This window comes from Lampris incognitus, chromosome 2 (genome assembly GCF_029633865.1).
Source record: "Lampris incognitus isolate fLamInc1 chromosome 2, fLamInc1.hap2, whole genome shotgun sequence".
Taxonomy (NCBI): domain Eukaryota; kingdom Metazoa; phylum Chordata; class Actinopteri; order Lampriformes; family Lampridae; genus Lampris; species Lampris incognitus.
This window is the reverse complement of record NC_079212.1, coordinates 22,924,426-22,945,472: the sequence shown is the minus strand read 5'-3', so window position 1 is coordinate 22,945,472 and position 21,047 is coordinate 22,924,426. Positions and strand designations below refer to the sequence as shown.

At 43.5% G+C, this 21,047-nt stretch overlaps 1 protein-coding gene across 2 annotated transcripts; it reads left to right on the top strand.

The window, feature by feature from the left end:
• The first annotated feature begins 6,991 nt into the window (after positions 1–6,991).
• On the top strand, positions 6,992–20,881 carry znf740b (zinc finger protein 740b). Of its 2 annotated transcripts, XM_056274362.1 has the most exons (7): positions 7,002–7,067; positions 10,608–10,759; positions 10,937–11,164; positions 12,069–12,203; positions 16,659–16,788; positions 18,374–18,492; positions 20,536–20,881. In XM_056274362.1, exons 2-7 carry the CDS (start codon positions 10,715–10,717, stop codon positions 20,710–20,712), a joined length of 834 nt encoding a protein of 277 aa, XP_056130337.1. In that variant the 5' UTR covers positions 7,002–7,067; positions 10,608–10,714; the 3' UTR covers positions 20,713–20,881. The 2 variants fall into 2 exon arrangements, with proteins under 2 accessions (XP_056130338.1, XP_056130337.1); XM_056274363.1 differs by lacking the exon at positions 10,608–10,759 and having other exon boundaries at positions 6,992–7,067.
• Positions 20,882–21,047: the final 166 nt, after the last annotated feature.

Genomic DNA, 21,047 nt, shown 5'->3' with positions numbered 1-21,047 from the left:
AGTTGGTCCTGATGACATACCTGTGGAGGCATGGAGATGTTTAGGAGAGATGGATGTGGGGTTTTTAACTAGATTGTTTAACACGATCTTGGAAAGCGAGATGATACCTGAGGAGTGGAGAAGAAGCATACTGGTACTGATTTTCAAGAACAAGGGCGATGTGCAGAACTGTGGCAACTACAGAGGTATAAAGTTGATCAGCCACAGCATGAAGATTTGGGAAAGAGTAGTAGAAACTAGGTTAAGAGGAGAGGTGACGATTAGCGAGCAGCAGTATGGTTTCATGCCACGAAAGAGCACCACAGATTACATTACATTACAGTCATTTAGCCGACACTTTTATCCAAAGCAACTTACAATAAGTGCATTCAACATAGGAAATCAGGAGAGCTACTACTCATCAGAGGTAATCGGTGCATCTTCTCTCTAAACAAGCATCTAAGAGCAAAACCAGTGCTAAAGTAAAAACGCAAGAGTTTTTTTTTGAACGAGTGACTATAATAAGTGCTAAGAGCAAGTAACAGGGTAGTAGTTCTTGAAGAGGTGAGTTTTCAACCTGCGCCGAAAGATGCGATGTTTGCGTTGAGAAGTTTGACTGATAAGTATAGAGAAGGCCAGAAGGAGTTACCTTGTCTTCGTAGATCTAGAGAAAGCATATGACAGGGTGCTGAGAGAGGAGGTGTGGTATTGTATGAGGAAGTCAGGAGTTGCAGAGAAGTATGTAGGGGTGGTGCAGGATATGTATGAGGGAAGAGTGACAATGGTGAAGTGTGCGGGTGGAATGACAGATGGGTTCAAGGTGGAGGTGGGATTATATCAAGGATCAGCTCTGAGCCCTTTCTTGTTTGCAATGGTGATGGACAGGTTGACGGACGAGATCAGGCAGGAGTCTCCGTGGACAATGATGTTTGCGGATGACATTGTGATCTGTAGCGAGAGTAGGGTGCAGGTTGAGGAGAGCCTGGAGTGGGGCAGGTATGCACTGGAGAGAAGAGGAATGAAAATCAGTAGGAGCAAGACGGAATACCTATGTGTGAATGATAGGGAGGACAGTGGAATGGTCAGGATGCAAGGAGTAGAGGTGACGAAGGCATATGAGTTTAAATACTTGGGGTCAACTGTCCAAAGTAATGGGGAGTGCAGAAGAGGGGTGAAGAAGAGAGTGCAGGCAGGGTGGAGTGGGTGGAGAAGAGTGTCAAGAGTGATTTGCGACAGAAGGGTACCAGCAAGAGTTAAAGGGAAGGTTTACAAGATGGTAGTGTGACCAGCTATGTTATATGGTTTGGAGACAGTGGCACTGATGAAAAGACAGTAGACAGAGCTGGAGGTGGCAGAGTTGAAGATGCTAAGATTTTCATTGGGAGTGATGAAGAATGACAGGATTGGGAATGATTATATTAGAGGGACCGCTCAAGTTGGACAGTTTGGAGACAAAGCAAGAGCCCAGCAAACATGCCCGTGTGGGCTCACTGTCGCACGGGCATGTCCAAGGTATAACCGGTCCATCCCATACTTAACTAAAACTGCCCATCCAACAAGACAAGTACCCTCTCAACTTTTTGGTTTGTCGCAGCTGTTTCATATTATAGTTAAGAGAAAGAACACTAGTTTTTTTCGTTAATTTTTTGTCCCTTAAATGTTCCCATGGAGCAGCTCATAGGTGTGGGTTTACTGTGGGGCAATATGGGCAGGGGCAAACCCGCACTAATCCCACATTGGCCCCATGTGGTTAGCCCATGTGGGGCCCACAGTAGTTTTGCCCTTTGAGGCCCCTGTGTGGGCTTATTATGGGCAAGCCCAACCATGCTCTTGCCCGCAATTAGCCCACATGGGCCCGCTGTGGGTCAGCCCATGCGGGGCCCACAGCAGTTTAGCCCTTTGAGGCAACTATGTGGGCCCTCTGTGGGTAGGCCCATGCGGGGCCCACAGCAGTTTTGACCTTTGAGGTCAACCCCCTGTTTACAGTACAGTTAAAACTTTTTAAGATTACAACTGCTTTAGGGTAAGCGGTACTCAAACTTTTTATTTACCACCCATGCCCAACGCTGCATATAGTCAGACCTCTGCAAAAATGACAGTAAAATGTAAACAAGTTTTCCAAGGTATATAACCGGTCCATCCCATACTTAACTAAAACTGCCCATCCAACAAGACAAGTACCCTCTCAACTTTTTGGTTTGTCGCAGCTGTTTCATATTATAGTTAAGAGAAAGAACACTAGTTTTTTCGTTAATTTTTTGTCCCTTAAATGTTCCCATAGAGCAGCTCATGCTGTTTTTTTAACCAATTTAATTACAGATTAACTATTACTCATAACTTTACAATTTTAATAATTTTGAACCATCAGAAATTTAGCAAACATACACACACAACAGCTTATTGTCGTCTCATATAGTCTGCAATACATCTGACATGTTGTGCATGTGTACAGTAATAAACTTGACACACTCCATCACTCTAGCAGTACACAAGTAAATATAGCCTATAGCCCTGGTTCAGTTTGGGCTTGGTCACGAGGTGGTGCCAACCCTCATTACTTTAAATACTCCAAGAAGTTGGATTTGGGTAGTTTAATTTGAATTTTGCCCCGCCTGAGTCCAGGGAACAATCAAAGTGTCTGTTTACCTAAATAAAAAAACACGGTCACATACAGATAATTTTGGCTTTACTTGCCCAGGTTTCGAGACATCTCTGTTCGAGATTTGCCTCTACCCCAACAGGTGAATGGAATCCCAGGCTAGATTAAATGCTCCACCTGTGGCTAACTCATACTGTGCACTTACATTTCAATTGTTTTCTTCAGATGCTATGACAAAAAGCAGCTGGGCCACAGCATCCGAGGTGGAAGCTGCCATCAAAATGTGGCTCGGAAATGCCAGGGATAGAGACGGAGGAAGGAGCAAAAAATAAATAGATTTAATGTTTGGGTTTTTTTTAGATTTAATGTTCTTATTGTGTTCAAATGTGGTTCTATGTTTGTTGTTCTGTTTTATAAAAGTATTTAATTTGGTATATAGTTTTGTTTTTCAATTCCAATTGTTTCCAATTTTCAATAAATTCTTTCTTCGTATAATTTATATTTTCTTCATTTTTTTTGTTTGAGCTGGCTGTCAATAAAATGTCACTAGCATAACAGGTACACATGGGGCACTATGGGCCCGTGTGGGACCACTGCTCCCAGCCCAAAGTGTGGGCATACTATGGGCATGCTGTGGGCCCACAATGGGTCCCACTGAGGGCCCACTCTGCTTAGTGTGGGCAGCCCACACTCAGCTCACACTCTGGGCTGAGCGTGGGCTGCCCTTTAGTATGGGGCCCACACGTGCAACCGCATTTCATGCCGGTAACGGGGCCCACAGTGGGCTGCCCACAGTGGGCCCTCTGTTCCTGCCCGCAGTGGCCCCACATAGGCCCCAAAGAGGCATGTTTGCTGGGAGAGGCCAGATTGAGATGGCTTGGACATGTGTGCAGGAGAGATGCTGGCTATATTGGGAGAAGGATACTGAATATGGAGCTGCCAGGGAAGAGGAAAAGAGGAGGGCCAAAGAGGAGGTTTATGGATGTGGTCAGGGAAGACATGCAGGTGGCTGGTGTGACAGAGGAAGATGCAGAAGACAGGAAGAAATGGAAACGGATGATCCGCTGTGGTGACCCCTAACGGGAGCAGCTGAAAGTAGTAGTAGTAGTAGTAGTAGTAGTAGTTCTTTGTTGAATCACATTAGTAGCTGATGAGTGTTCGATGCACGAAACATGCTTGTACTACTATGTATTAAAAAAAATGTTCCTACATCTATATTGATATATGTATATATATGCCGGCAATTATATGAGTCACATAGGCTGTTTGGATAATGCATGGATGGATGGATGGATGGATGGATAAATTGTAACTCTAATATCTCAATTCAACCTACACATTCTCACTCCCAACTCGTCACATATGGACACTTGCTGAGGACGACCTCTTCGTCACTGTTCAACGCTCTAGGTACCCCTTTACCGTCAACTTTCAACGTGGAGGGTCGTTGTAGGCACACAAAAAAAAAATTCCAGATTATCCCGACTGTTTTTTTTTATAGAAGTACAGAGTCTAAATCTATCTTTTATCTGTGTGCATTCATCAACATGATCTCACAGAAATACGTGAAATGATTTCGACCTCTTAACACTCACATTGTGGCACGTAATGTGTTGTGTTAAAATTACGTGCCGGCACCAGGGACGATTTTTTTGTTCTCTAAAAACACTGATTTGTGTGTGATATAACTCATTTTGATGTAATGAGGTTAGGGTGGTTTTTTTTTTTTTTTGTGCCCATGAGGGATCTCAGTCCCTCAATGTTGAAAGTTGACGTTAAAGAGCATTGAACAGTGACCAGGAGGTTGTCCTCAGCAAGCGTCCATATATGACGAGTTGGGAGTGAGAATGGGCTCATTTAACAGTTAATTTCTGTTAACAAATGAGAAGACAGCCACAATACTTATGACATAGTGACCATCTCGCCTCCCCTGAGAATAGCTCACTATCAAATATGTAAATAAAACATGGTCTTCAGGTGAATAATCACGTCTTTCCAAGGGCTTCATCAATCAATCAATCAAGTTGCATTTTTTATAGTGCTTTTCTAGCCACAGATGTATGGGCTATAGGTCTCAAGTAATTTCAAGGCCTATGATCCTAGGCTTTTTGTGCGCTGGTACTATGGTGGAGCTTTTGAAATATATTGTGGCAAGCCAGCGTGGAAGAATGAGAGATAGCAATTTCTTATTTGCAACCCTCGTGTCCCATACACCACACCACCCCAAGTGTTGTTTAATTTTAACACGCCGTCAGAACCAAACGGAACTGACGGGAAAGGAGAGGCAAGAGGCAAAGGATTCAGTTAATGGCAGCTCTTGTGTCCCATACACCACACGACCCCAGGAGTGCTCTTTTATTCTAATTCTCCCCAATGGTTGCCGAAGAATGGCTTCCCCTGAAAGGTCGTTATTGAACATACAAGTCTTAGTCACGGTCCTACAGTCAGTAAAATGGTCGTCTACCCAGTCCGAGTCGAACATCCGAACAACAACACAATAATCAGAACATGAACACATAAATCAACAATTTCAACAAACACCAACAGTCCCATGAGCCCCTGTGTTCCCCCAGCGTGGAGCAGCCGACAGTCAGAGTAACCGCCTCCCCCTGTCGCTATAGCCCCCCACCCGAGGGGTCAGTTGTCCTCGACGACCCCATCACCCAAGACATAGTCCCTCAAATGTCCAGGGGGCCAACACTGGCGAACAGGTTGCCCAAAGCACCGTCCAGAGCCGGTGTCGGTACTTGATCTACTCGCCCTGCTCGGGGTCCTGCGACTACAGGTGACATCACTACTTGATTGGGTAGGGGCTTGTTTAGTTTTTTTTGGGGGGGGGGCTAGTTCAGTTTAGGAACAGCGGGAAACAGTAGATTGACGTTAGACGCAGCTCGGGCCTTCGGCCCTCGCGCGCGTTCACTCGTCCAGGGGTCCTGAGCCTGCAGCCTCGCTCCTTAAGACGCAGCTTGGACATTCGGCCCTCATACCTTTACTAACCAACTGTATGTCAACGTGGATTGTAAAAAACACACAGCTAAATAATTATAAAGCTAGCAACATAATCTGTGACGTCATATGTAGTTGAAGGACCCCGAGTCAATATTGTACCCGAGCAGAAATGGAACCCACACCAGCCCGAGTCCGAGTAGCGGGAGTGCACGTGAGCAGCGGCAGTGCACGTGCAGCTCTACGTCGCATCGACCAGGCCAGTAGAACCGCCCCCTGGCGTTTCCGTAGTGCCCCGCCCCGACCAAGCCATGGACCATCTAGAGAACCTGGGGTCGGAGCACACGAGGCACCAATAGCTGCAAGAGGCCACTCCCTCGTCCGGGAGCTTGCCACCTCTGGTACACCAATCCGTCGTGGAGCTCAGAGTTGCCCTACTGCGAGTGGTAGGCCCCCCACCTTGGGCCCCAGCGCTGACACCTTCGTCCACTTGGGGCGCCGCCTTGTCTCCAAGCCAGCCCTTCACCAGCACAAGGGCCATGTCTGCCTCCTACTCCAGTGGCCGCCCCGGGGCTGTGACCGGCGGTTGCTCGACGACTGACTCGCTGGCCCCTGAGCCCTCTCCTCCTCCGGCCGGACCGGAGCACCACGGTCTTCATGCCGAGCGGGTGATGGTTGCCTCCAACACGTTAACACGGGCTCCCCAGTGGGTCAGCAGGTCCGGGCCGATGACACCTGGGTCCCAGATGTTGGCGAGCCAGAACTTGTGTGTCAGCTGGTCTCCGGCCAGGATTTGCACTGACTTCTTACCTCTCATCCAAGCCTTTTCTCTAAGTCACCGTCATAAACTGGGTGTTAGTTGGGGACCATGCTATCTTTGTCACGTGACAGGTCTGGGTTTAGGGAACCTCTACAGGAAGTTCAGATTATGTTATTTCAAAATGGTATAACTCATAACAGCCGCAGTTAATCACTTAATTACTATCACTGCCACGTAAGAAGTCCCATTCGTGGGTCCATATGCCACCACGGTCTTTCATCATGAACGTCAAAGTGGCTAGCACCATTTGTTATGATGAGAAGTAAAAATGAATTAAATTTCAGGAGGCTCTGCTCATTTTAAGAAGCTGTTGTAATTTCTTTGAGAAATTTACACAATTTGAGTTGTATCTTGTTATGGATCTATCTTTGATAATTCTGAAGTTAATTTAACCTTTATTCGGTGGTCCGAAAAAATGTTACGTAAACAAAATAAGATTTTTCATTCAAACACCAGTGTTTAAATATTTTCACCTGACGAGTCACCAGAAATAGTTTTTAATATCAGATTTTGAAAGTAAACGTCCCAAATTCACTCTGTTCCCTTACAAAGATGGCCGTAAATATGGGTCACGTCGCTTAACTCATACGTGTAGGGCTTTGTCCAATAAGAACTCTCCCCAGGGAGCACTTCCGGTAGCGTTTCCTGTCAGTGTTTGTAAACTGAGAAAAAATTGGAAGTGCGACAAGAATTATTAATCTCAGTAACTCTTAAAATCGAAAGGTGAGTATACAGTTTTAAGACCATCTTGATTACGAAGCTCTTTGCGTTTTGATAATAGGAGTCTGAACTATTTTAGGCCTTTTATCCGAAGAGAGTGGGGTTATTTTGTAGTCGGCGCTCAACCCGCACGCCCTGCCTCGCTGTTGTTGTCTTATCGGTGGCGGGGGGTGGGAGTTCGCACACAGTCATACAAGTGTTGTCCCAAGCCCGGCTAGCTAGCTAGCTCGCATTTTGAGCGTTTGTATGATCCCTGGTAAAAAAATAAAAAATAAAAACGTTTCTCGCCACACTAAACACATTAAAATGCGTGTTTTCAGAAAGATCGCGTTAATCTTTTTTATACAGCCTTGCTGAATGTTCCGTTGATATTGATCCATAAAGCGTACAGTTTGCCAACAGGTCATGGAACAATTCGTAGATTTACACCAAATACAACTAACGGTAAACTAGTTGTTGAATTCAGAAATTATTCTAAAAGGGGACCGCATATTTGGCTGATCAGTGTTTGCCTCTGCGACAATACAAAACCTCACTGTTACTGATCAGAGTCATTACATCCGTTTAACTTTGAATTTCATTTTCAGTTTGCTAACTTTTGTTAGTTAAATTATAAATTGCACAGTCTTGTGCACAGCTTATGTAGTTCTCCTTTACTGCTAGCTGGATACTTTATCCACAGCTTCATTATGTGAGAGGAAGTGGTAGCATAGCTAGCATGTTGCAGCTAAAGTTGCTTGCCCTGCCCAAGGGCGCTGTGGCAGTTTAGTGATTGCAAGTATGTAATTCATAATCTACTATAGCAGCCACTTTTATCCCACAACTACCAAGAATCCAAACACTGACCCTCCAATATTTTGTCGTCTTCTTCTTCTTTCGGGTTGCTCCCTGTTTCCCAGGGGTCGCGACCGCGGATTTGATATTTTCCATCGGTACCCTGTGAGGACCCTCCAGTATTTTATAATCTCATGAATTGCACGGCCTTCAGCTACTTGTTCTAGTTTTTTCATTGCTCTATTACCACTATTGGCATCAAGGTGCAAATCCATGTCAATCAACCTTAGTTGAGACTGCTCTCGCCTCTATAGGTACATGAGCTTTGGCAATGTCAGACCATAGGCATAAAGCGATGAAATTACAAGTATTTTGATAGTATCCAAGGATCAATCAAATAAAACACTTGTGTGCTTGTAGTTCTTTTTTTATGTATCTGTTACATATCAGATTAAGATCACAGGTTTCACAAATTAATTCCTAAGTGTGGCATAAATTTCACAAGCAAATTTGTAATATTGGGCTATACAAATAAAATTGATTTGATTTGATTTATGGATGTTCAATAATCCAGGTAAGGAAATGACAAAAAATTGAATCAGTTCATCTGGACACAAAGTTTATTGAGAGAAACATTTCCTCACTCATCTAAGTGACCTCTTCAGTCTCAACTGACTGCAGGTATCCCCACCCTTATAAACAATACAGTGGCATGACAACCGAAAACAACAATCGGTTTCATATACAAATTGCTGTGACCATAAACTAGAGCTACAATGGCAATGTGTACTATTCACAGAGGACTGGGGAATAGTTGCAATCACAGCATTGTAAGATGGTGACAGATGTACTCTTAGCCCCCCCCCCCCCCCCCCGACCGCCTTCCTTGGTTCAGGGATGGTCGTTCCCTCTTCACATAGATGGCCTCTTTGACTCCCTGTTCAAACCAGCGTTCCTCACTATCAAGGATGTGCACATCCTCATCCTTGAAAGAGTGGCCACTGGCCTGTAGATGGGTGTAGACTGTGAAGTCCTGGCCTGACGCTTTAGCTCTTCTGTGTTTTGCCATCCTCTTGGCCAGAGTCTGTTTGGATTCCCCAATGTACAAGTCACGGCAGTCCTTATCAGCATATACTACATTGCTCTGTTTGTGCCGGGTGACCCAATCCTTGGGGTGGACCAGTTTCTGACGTAGCATGTTTTGGGATTGAAAGCAACTGAGACGCGGTGTTTGGAAAATACACATTTTAACTGTTCCAACACTCCCATCACATACGGAATCACCACTGGTTTACACTGTGGCAGCTTTTGTCCTTCTCTCTTTGATCGGCTGGTGCAGTGTTTAGGCGTTTTCCTGGCTTTGACAAATGCCCAGTTAGGATAACCACACTTAACCAGGGCCTGCTTAATGTGGAATTTCTCCCCTTCCCTGACCACTGTGTCGTTGGAGACATTGTCAGCTCGGTGATACAGCATCCTTATGACTCCTAGTTTGTGCGCCAGCTGACCAGTATGTGTTGGTTTACGGTAAACATCAACAATCAAATGTCCCCCATCACCAATTGAAATTTCACAGTCTTAGAAGGCTAACCTTTCATTATTCACATCCTCCCTGGTGAATTTGATGTGATTGGCCACAGAGTTAATGTGGTCGGTGAAATGTGGTATGTCCTTAGATTTAATTTTACCCAGGTGTCATCCACAAATCTGAACATGACAGATTTGAAAATGAAAATAACAGAAGACAGATTAGCCTTCTTAGACTGTGTGTGATGCATATCTTCTGATGCATGTTACATAATATGCTTAGCCAGTTGGCATCAAAATAATTGTCCCAGCCAAATTCACAATCACAGGATGCACTGCCACAGTCTAAAGAAATTATGCTTCATAACATTCATCCTGATCCATAACATTATGTTGAGAGGCACGTGACCACTGAACTAGTGTTTCAGGCAGTCAGCCATTTTCTTAGTCGTACAAATGTAAAAAAAATTTTACAAATTTTTTTTTTTAACTTTACAAAATGTGTCCACTTACAAAATCTGTCATCACAGTATTGGCTGCACTTTACACATAACAGTAAGTTTAGAAGTTTTTAAGATAAAAAAAAAAAATCACCCAGGCACAGATTATGACTAGCTGTCCAGGGAGTTAGCAAAGCAGAACATGTGCCTATCTCTGGAAAATAGCATTGAGTACTGTTTCTGTGTCCACTTAATGCTGCATTTACTGTCTGAAACATGCAGATTATGACCTTGATGTGTTGTCTATCCTTTGTGAAGCTTTGGGGGTGACTTGTTCATGTTCAAAACAGACTGTACAGTCCTAGATCAAAAGAAAAATGTTTTCGGTTGCATCTTCTCTTTGTCAGGAGCACACAAACACACTCTTTTTAAAAGCTTCGCATTTTGTATTTTCAATATGTGATGCTGTCCCAAAGCATATATATTAGATGGTGATGTGTACTTATAGAAAGACTATGTTGCCTTTCTTCTTTCTGTCAGCTCTCCTTTTCTCTGATGGTTTAAATATATCATTTTACTTGGCTGCCTTATGTTTTTTGTCAACGCTGGGAACATTTGGCATGTACCAAACCATTGGGGCTCTCTTCAAGCCTGATCAATTGGATTTGTGAATTGTTTGCCCAAATTTCTAGTCCTATCCAAATCTAATGACTGATTAAACCTAAACGGATCGGTTTGGCATTCTCGTTCCTGATTCCAACATGGAAAACTTAGCCTTATATTTTCATACCTCTACTTTCAGGCTTTGGCCCCCTGATGATTTGGGTGGGTGTGGTCTCCTCTGTCACCCCTCATCCTGAGTGAAGTCCCCTCTGTTCCCCCAAACACACACTCATTCAAACCACGGCGATGACACACCATTCCAACAACTCTGTTCGAGACCATATGAAATGGGTCAGTGGAAGTCTCCTCATCTCCAGAATCACCGTCATTGTTTTCGTTTTTGTCTTTCCAGTCCTGCGCCTATGCATTTCCCTTTTACCCCTGGTCTTCAGTATCTCTGTAATTTCTTTTCTCAGAGGAATCCCTTGGCTACATGTCCTAGCACTGACCTGTTGTTTGTTTTGCTAGGCTGGGTTGCTAGGCTGTGAGGCAGTGCTGTCCAGCATGGCACTGATGCAGGCCAACAGTATTCCAGGCCAGAAGAAGATGATGTCCCCACTTGGCCAGGGGCAGAGGGACAGCTCTGAGGGCCACCAGTCCCAGCACAGCCACAGCCATGGACACCAGGGTCATCATGGCCATCAGTCCCACCATAGCCACATGGGCCACCCCTCAGCTGGGAGCTGTCCACCTTTGGTGAGAGACACACCAGTCATAGCGCCACACACAACCCAAGAGCTTCATTGTTTCTACATGGAGGAAAACTTGACAGGCTTGCTCAGAAAGCCTGTTAACACTGTGTTTTTCGATTCAATAAAGTCAACTTAATTATGTATGTAGTTTATTGACCATTAGAAATCATGGTATTAAATTTGAATAATGGTCAAACCGGAAAAATAACAAAATGTTGTAACCATATTTCTGCTGTGGTATTTATTTATTGAAGCTAAACACTGATATATTTCTATTTTGTCATTATGAGATAATGTGATTTCTTCATAAGTGAATATTTGTTTGCTAGATTGCTTGTTTGTTTAAAATGAATAAGGACATTAGCCTCGCAAAGCCAGCCCACAAATTTCACTTGCTCATTGTGGTCTGGCAAGACTCAATAGGCATTTGTTTGTGTTAGGGGTATCATCAATGGACGTAGACCAAAATTACTTTGCAGGCGATTGGATCAGCCTTTAATCAGTAGGGGCTGCAAATCCCATGATGTAGAACCAGAGCGCCACATTTAAAAAAATGCTGATCTTCTTGTAAACACAACTGCCGTTAGCAGGTCAGTCAGTGTAGCTAGTTATTTTGTATGTGCGTGATTGTTTACGTCTTGTTTTTGATGCTGCTCAATGCTAACCTCTCCAAGAGCAACTATTGTTGTCATTATCAAAGTTTAGCGCTATTTATTGTTGGTATCTAAACCCTTGATTCTCAGTGGATACTTTCCCAGACTACTATCTCGCATAGTGAAAACTGAGCTCACGAGGTTTAGGCTGGCTTCACGAGGCCATCAGGATATTTATTACCTTATTGACATTTTCTGTTTTACTATTGATTCATTATCATGCTAACTGCCTTTTTCCCATTTGTTCCTCCAAAGTTAATCCGAAAAGATGGGGATTACCACTCCTCAAGACTGATGGATGAGAAGGAGATACAGGCCAGCCAGAATATGCAACCCAAGAAAAAGCACAAAAAATCAGGGACAGCAAACAAAATTAAAGAGAAAGTGGAGGTAAGAATGTTACAAAGTGCTACTTCTAAACAAAAAGTGAACCACTCTTACTTTTGCTATAATAAAGTTTATGACTTTCTGAGTTTTGAATTACCTATCAATTAGTTTTGAACAGTCTGGTATGAGGTGCGCAAATACATTGTAAATCATTGCAGTGCTCTGAATTTGAGTGTATTTTGACTTATTTGTCACTCATGTCATAATGGGTGGTGCTTATCATTGTGTTCGTTGTAGGCTGTAATAATGATCAGTGATATCCTGACAAGTGACCTAAATGCAGACAAACCCTCTGCTTGATAAACTTGTTGCCTTCTGACAAGAAGTTAGAAACATGTGCATGTACTTAGAAAACTCCCAAATATACATTATATACCCTACTATTATTGCAACATCATACTTTTTATACTTTTTAGAGAAATGAAAAGGAAGATGTTATCATTGAAAGGTTCCGATATCATCACTGTCCTCCAAAATACAGGAAAAAAAATCATTACATGCCAATTTCTTTTTTTAACTGCTATTTTTATTTGCGTAGAGAATCTTGTGTTTCTCTTCTGTGAAAAGGCATCGAATTCATAATGCCTTTATGCATGCTCAATAATCCAGGTAAGAAAATCAAAGAAGGTTGAATCAGTTCATCTGGATACAACGTTTATTGACAGATACGTTTCATCACTCATCTAAGTGACCTCTTCAGTCTATACTGACTGCAGGTATCTCCAGCCTTATAAACAATACAGTTGCATAATGACCGAAACCAACGATCAGTTTCTTATGCAAATAAGGGCGTGACCATTAACTAGAGTTTCTGTGTGTAATATTCACAGAGGTTTTGGGAATGTTTGCAATCACAACATTATAAGATGGCGACAGATGAACTCTTAGACACCCGCCCCCCCCCGATTCAGGGATGGTCGTTACATCTTCACATACAGTGCATCCGGAAAGTATTCACACCCCTTCACTTTCCTCACATTTTGTTATGTTACAGCCTTATTCCAAAATTGATTAAATTCCTTTTTTTTCCTCATCAATCTACATACAATACCCCATAATGACAAAGTGAAAAGGGTTTTGTAGAAATTTTTGCAAATTTATTAAAAATAAAAAACCGAAATATTGCATGTACATAAGTATTCACACCCTTTACTCAGTACTTGGTTGAGGCACCCTTGGCAGCGATTACAGCCTCAAGTCTTGGGGTATTCTCCCATTCTTCTCTGCAGATCCTCTCGAGCTCTGTAAGGTTAGATGGGGAGCATCGCTGCACAGCTATTTTCAGGTCTTTCCAGAGATGTTCAATGGGGTTCAAGTCTGTGCTCTGGCTGGGCCACTCAAGGACATTCACAGACTTGTCCCGAAGCCACTCCTTCGTTGTCTTGGCTGTGTGCTTAGGGTCGTTGTCGTATTGAAAGGTAAACCTTCGCCCCAGTCTGCGGTCCTGAGCACTCTGGAGCAGGTTTTCATCAAGGATCTCTCTCTGTACTTTGCTCCATTCATCTTTCCCTCGATCCTGACTAGTCTCCCTGTTCCTGCCGCTGAAAAACATCCCCACAGCATGATGCTGCCACCACCATGCTTCACTGTAGGGATGGTATTAGCAAGATGATGAGAGGTGCCTGGTTTCCTCCAGACGTAATGTTTGGCATTCAGGCCAAAGAGTTCAATCTTGATTTCATCAGACCAGAGAATCTTGTTTCTCATGGTCTGAGAGTCCTTTAGGTGCTTTCTGGCAAACTCCAAGTGGGCTGTCATGTGCATTTTACTGAGCAGAGGCTTCCGTCTGGCCACTCTACCATAAAGGCCTGATTGGTGGAGTGCTGTAGAGATGGTTGTCCTTCTGGAAGGTTCTCCCATCTCCACAGAGGAACGCTGGAGCTCTGTCAGAGTGACCATCGGGTTCGTGGTCACCTCCCTGACCAAGGCCCTTATGCCCTGATTGCTCAGTTTGGCTGGGCGGCCAGCTCTAGGAAGAGTCCTGGTGGATCCAAACTTCTTCCATTTACAAATGATGGAGACCACTTTGCTCTTTGGGACCTTCAAAGCTGTAGAAATTTTTTTGTACCCTTCCCCAGATCTGTGCCTCGACACAATCCTGTCTCAGAGGTCCACAGACAATTCCTTTGACTTCATGGCTTGGTTTCTGCTCTGACATGCACTGTCAACAGTGGGACCTTATATAGAAAGGTGTGTGCCTTTCCAAATCATGTCCAATCAATTTAATTTACTAGAGGTGGACTCCAATCAAGACGTAGAAACATCTCAAGGATGATCAGTGGAAACAGGATGAACCTGAGCTCAATTTTGAGTGTCATAGCAAAGGGTGTGAATACTTATGTACATGCAATATTTCAGTTTTTTATTTTTAATGAATTTGCAAAAATTTCTACAAAACCTTTTTAACTTTGTCATTATGGGGTATTGTGTGTACATTGATGAGAAAAAAAGGAATTTAATCCATTTTGGAATAAGGCTGTAACATAACAAAATGTGGGGAAAGTGAAGGGGTGTGAATACTTTCCGGATGCACTGTAGATGGCCTCTTTGACTCCCTGTTCAGACCAGCGTTCCACCCTATCAAGGATGTGCACATCCTCATCCTTGAAAGAGTGGCCACTGGTGTAGACTGCGGAGTCCTGACCTGATGTATTGTGCCATTCTGTTGGCCAGCATCTGTTTAGATTCCCCAATTACAAGTCACAGCAATCCTCCTGGCATTTAAGTGTACACTATATTGCTCTGTTTGTACTGAGGGACCCAGTCCTTGGGATGGGTCAACTTCTGGCGCAATGTGTTTTGGGGTTTGAAAGCAACTGAGATGTGGTGTTTGGAAAATACGCATTTCAAATTTTCCGACACTCCCAGCACATACGGAATCATCACTTGTTTATGTTTAGGGAGCTGTTGTCCTTCTCCCCTCTCACATTGCTGGTGCACTGTTTGGGCGTCTTCCTGGCTTTGACAAATGCCTGGTTAGGATAACCACACTTAACCAGGGCCTGTTTAATGTGGGAATCTCCCCTTCCCCGGTCGGTGGGGACGTTGTCAGCTCGGTTGTAGTGTCCTGATGACTCCTAGTTTGTGCTCCAGTGGATGATATGAGTCAAACCTTAAGTACTGATCAGTATGTGTTGGTTTACGGTAAACATCAACAGTCAAATGACCCCCATCACCAATTGCAATTTCGCAGTCTAAGAAAGCTAACTTGTGATTTTTCACATCCTCCCTGGCAAACTTGATGTGGTTGTCCACAGAGTTAATTTGGTCAATGAAATTAAGTACGTTCTGAGATTTAATTTTAACCCAGGTGTCAGCCAAAAAGCTGAACCAATGGCTACTTGGTGTCCCTGGACAGGACATCCAGAGCCCTCTGATGTCCACCAAGTGAAAAACACTACCCACACTAGCGCTAGCTAGCATGACCCGCTGCTTCCGTACCAAAGTGGAAGGATAAAACTGGAAAAGCACATTTTAAGGAACTTCATCAGAGTACATCTGTCGCCATCTTACAATGCTGTGATTGCAAACATTCCCAAATCCTTTGTGAATAGTACACATGGCTATTGAACCTCTATTTAATGGTCACACCAATATTTGCATATGAAATTGATGGTTGGTTTTGGTCGTTATGCAACTGTATTGTTTATAAGGCTGGGGATACAGTGAGTTTAGACTGAAGAGGTCACTTAGATGAGTGATGAAACATATCTGTCAATAAACATATCTAGATGAACTGCTTCAACCTTTTTTGATTTTCTTACCCGGATTATTGAGCATGCATCAAGACATAGACAATGTTGGGAGAGGGATCCATTCTCTCTTGCTCTCCCTGAGGTTTCGTCCTATTTTTTCTCTCTGTTAAAGGTTTTTTTTTGGGGGGGGGGAGTTGTTCCTATCCAATGCGAGGGTCTAAGGACAGTATATTGTATTTCTGTAAAGCCCACTGAGGCAAATTTGTAATTTGTGATGTTGGGCTATACAAATAAAATTGACTTGAATTGACTTGACTTGACGAACCGCCCCTAAATCCCACCCCACAGTCTGTTTCTTTTGTAAATTCGTCACATCGCGGAAATTTGTGATACCTTAAATGCCATTTCATGTATATGATAAAAGACAGAAGAACCAACTTTCATATTAAATTTAATTGCCTGGCCTAAGACTGGGCTAGAATTAGCCATGTGATACTAGGGCTATCAGAGGGCTAAACAAGCCAGTCTGCAGCATAGCCACTACAAAGACCTCCCTCAATGTTTAGATGGAGGCTAGTGCACACTGTATTACAAAAATAAACGAGGGTTCACCCCTTAATGGATGTATCGTAAGATTTTTTTTTTAAGGACCTTGACAAAAGAGACTTTTAAATGATTACTATGAAAATTAAACTCCAAAGCTTCATGGAATATTGCTGGTGGAGGTTCAAAGTGTAATTTCTAATTCTGTTAATTTTGACAGCCTGTAATTCCACCAATGGATATGGATGATGACAACTCGCTGAAAGTCCAAAAGAATTTTATCTGTGACCACTGCTATGGAGCATTCCGGAGTAGCTACCACCTCAAGAGACATATACTTACTCATACAGGTAAACATGCTGAACCTACAGGTGTTTTCCATTTACCATTAAGATAAATTATTATCATCAGTATTTTCTATTTATATACTGCCATCTATATATATACTGCCATTAGATTATAGAACGAGGACTCAAGTAAAAATCAAAGGGGCATCTGCCTTTCTGAAGTGTCCGTGAGCAAAATACTGAATCCTTACCAGTTCCAGTGGCTTTATCAAGTAGCTGACACTGCAGCGAGGCTTCCCTGTGAAAGAAACAAATGAAGAAACAATTCCTCTATTGCAGTCAATAGTGTCTTATATTATGTTTATACAGTGATGTGCCAAAACATTATGACCACCTGCTTAATATGTTGTTGGTCCTACATGTGCTGCCAAAACAGTGGCAACCCGCCAAGGCATGAACTCTACATGATCCCTGAAGGTGTTCTGTAGTATCTGGCACCAAAACATTAGCAGCAGATCCTTCAAGTCCTGTAAGTTGCGAAGTGGAGCCACCATGGATTGGACTTGTTGGTCCAGCATATCCCACAGATGCTCAATTAGATTGAGATCTGGAGAATTTGGAGGCCAGAGCAACACCTTGAACACTTCATCATGTTCCTCAAACCATTCCCGAACAATGTGTGCAGTGTGGCAGGACGCATTATCTTGCTGAAACAGGCCAGTGCCATCAGGGAATATGGGCATAACACTCCCTCCAGTTTGTCATCTTCCCACAGTCCATCCTGGTGCCATCACTTCCCCGGTACACAGTGCACATATACACAGCCATCCTCGTGATCTAAAGGAAAATGGGACTCGTCGGACCAGGCAACCTTCTTCCCCTGCTTCATTTCCAGTTCTGACGCTCACGTGCCCATTGAAAACACGTTCAACGATAGACAGGGTCATCATGGGCACTTTGACTGGTTTGCGGCTACGCACCAGGATGCAATGTACTGTGTGTTGTGACACATTCCTCCTGTAATCATCATTAACATTTTCTGTGACTTGTGCCACAGTAGACCTTCTGTCGGTTCATACCAGACAGGATAGCCTTCCTTTCCCTCGCACATTGATGAGCCTTTGACACCCAACACCCTGTCACTGGATTGTGGTTTGTCCCTCCTCGGACCACTGTCGTTAGGTACTCACCACTGCTGACCAGAAGCCCCCACAAGCCTTGCTGTTTCAGAGATGCGCTGACTCAGTCATCTGGCCCTAACAATTTGGCCCTTGTCAAAGTTGCTCAGGTCTTTTACTCCTGCCCATTTCTCCTGCATCCAACATGTTGACTACGAGATCTGATTGTTCACTTACCATCTAATTTACCCAGACCATTACATGTGCCCTTGTTTGGAGATGATCAATGTTATTCGGTTTGCCTGTGACTGGTCATAATGTTTTGGCTCATCAGTGTATCTTTATTCCATCCATCCATCCATTATCCAAGCCGCTTATCCCAATCGGGGTCGCGGGGTGCTGGAGCCTATCCCAGCAGTCATTGGACGGCAGGTGGGGAGACCCCTGGACAGGCCGCCAGTAACGTTATACAATCAAATAAAAGCATCCAGCAGACCCATGGCAAATTTTGAACTTGTGATTGTTTGCAGGGGAAAAGCCCTTTGCTTGTGATGCGTGTGACATGCGGTTTATTCAGCGCTACCACCTGGATAGACACAAGAGGGTCCACAGTGGAGAGAAGCCGTACCAGTGTGATCGCTGCCATCAGGTAAGTGAGCCATTGTGCCAGTACTGCAGACTTGCTGCAAACTTGTTTTTAGGGTATTTCATTTAAGCCTGAATTTCATGACATTATAACAACCATGAGGATTCTACTTTCTTGTTGTTATCAATGATCAATCTATTTACAACTGTATGTGTCTTGATCTGTACACGGTCACAACTACTACATATGATACCTTCCTCTGTAATCCATAACGTGAATATCTCTGTAACCTAAAATTTGAATATAGCCCGTTGTATATTTTCACATCTATAACTTTCTCCTACTGGAAACTACTACTACTACTCTTGGCTGCTCCTGTTAGGGGTCACCACAGCGGATCATCCGTTTCCATCTCTTCCTGTCCTCTGCATCTTCCTCTGTGACACCAGCCACCTGCATGACCTCCCTCACCACATCCATAAACCTCGTCTTTGGCCTTCCTCTTTTCCTCTCCCCTGGCAGCTTCATATTCAGCATCTTTCTCCCAATATACCCAGCATCTCTCCTCCGCATATGTCCAAGCCATCTCAATCTTTTCTCTCTTGCTTTGTCTCCAAACCACCCAGCCTGAGCTGTCCCTCTAATATACTCGTTCCTAATACTGTCCTTCGTCACCACAAATGAAAATCTTAGCATCTTCAACTCTGCCACCTTCAGCTCCACCTCCTGTCTTTTGGTTAGTGCCATCATCTCCAAACCATATAACATAGCTGGTCTCACAACCATCTTGTAACCCTTCCCTTTAGCTCTTGCTGGTACCCTTGTTGCAAATCACTCCTGACACTCTTCTCCACCCACTCCACCCTGCCTTTACTCTGTTCTTCACCTCTCTTCTGCACTCCCCATTACTTTGGACAGTTGACCCCAAGTATTTAAACTCGTATGTCTTCGTCACCTGTACTCCTGGCATCTTCACCATTCTACTGTCCTCCCTCTCATTCATGTGTATCTATTCCATCTTGCTCCTTCTACTTCTACTGGAAACAACAGGCAGCATACACTATCACATCCCATGTTTACATTTAAATCAGTCAATTAGGGCTGTGCAATATGACCAAAATCTCATATCCCAATATAAGTCATTTCATATCCCAATAACAATGCATATCTCAAAATAGTACATTTTCTGTAAATTCAATGAATAGTTTGTGGTCAGTGTGCCCACACTGCGTGTGTGTGTGGAGGGCCAGACCCGCCCACGCTGAACCACAGAGAGCAGAGGAGATTAGCACAACCATAAATGACAACAAAACACAGTAGAAACTCTCACACTGAGCTGAAATCAAGAGTGCACATAAATTAGATAAATAAACATAATCTCTACTTTATTTTGCTGTAATTTATGGTCACATTAGTTTCTCATCTCCTCACCTCTGCACTGTTTCACCGCGGGTGGGGCTCAGCCCCTCCACACACGGAGACAGCGGTGGAGAGTTGGAGAGTTGACGATAACTACGCTAGTTACGTTTCTGCAAGTGCAGTAAAAGTTTCATGAGTAAAAAGCCAATAAGAGTAATTTATTAATCTAATCCATGCCAGTAAGTTATTTATTAATGTAGTCCATGCCAATAAGAGTCATTTATTAATGTAATCTGCACGAAAGATGGACAGACTCCACATGATAAAGAATATTGCTGTTAAGTATGATTAGCGACACAACGAAATAAATGATTGAGCACAATATGAATCAATAAACGCTTTTCTATCGTCACACAATATATATCGTCATATCGCACAGCCCTACAGTCAATTATGCTTTTTTTTTTTTTGGTCGTTATTTAATCATGGCTGCCATAGTTCTAATCAGTTGTATTTATTTTTATACATGGTTATATTTAGTACTTTCTTACCTTTCTCATGGTTGTTTTTTACACCACCACTACTACTACTACTAATATACCCCTGTAATGACCTAATATTCCCACTGGGATCATACAGGTATCATTTGAGCTGACCTTCTGACGGGAATTAACTAGACTGTTTAATAGGTTTCCTTCCAACTACATCAAGTTAAAACACTCACATGACTTTCTTGTCTGGTTCCAGAACTTCTCACGGACAGACAGGTTGCTGAGGCACCGTCGGCTGTGTTCAGTAGGGATCAACAAGGAGGAGAACCAGACATGTTGTGACAGTCGAGCGTCAGGGTACTCTCAGGATACCCCTGCCCACACAGCGTCCTGGAGCCCGTTACAGCCCTCCAACAATCGCCTGACTGTCTGACCCTCCCCTAGCGCTCCACAGAGCAATTCTGTGGAAGATGGAGGTCCGCAGCTCAGTAATACCACACACTGGAGCTCAACAGTACTGCAGCCTCACAACAGTCTGGCAAAAGACAACCCCATAGTTTGCTCTGGCCAGCTCTTGTTCTTGCCAAGGCAGGGTAGTAGATTTTTTTTGTACTCATTTTTAATCTTATTTTTTGTTTGTTGTATTGTTACACTCATGGTACATGCAAGAGGGGAAGGACTGGTACATGGCTGGTGGGTCTTGGACAACGGCTCTTATTACTATGGCAATAACTGAATGACAACCGCACACATCCACTCTCGTTGGAA

What these genes read in the sequence shown, in the direction of transcription:
- znf740b (XM_056274362.1), top strand. Translation starts at nt 10,715, where the DNA reads ATGACACACCATTCCAACAACTCTGTTCGAGACCATATGAAATGG. An exon ending in CTGGGAGCTGTCCACCTTTG is followed by an intron (nt 11,165 to 12,068) that starts GTGAGAGACACA and finishes GTTCCTCCAAAG; the next exon opens with TTAATCCGAAAAGATGGGGA. An exon ending in AAATTAAAGAGAAAGTGGAG is followed by an intron (nt 12,204 to 16,658) that starts GTAAGAATGTTA and finishes TAATTTTGACAG; the next exon opens with CCTGTAATTCCACCAATGGA.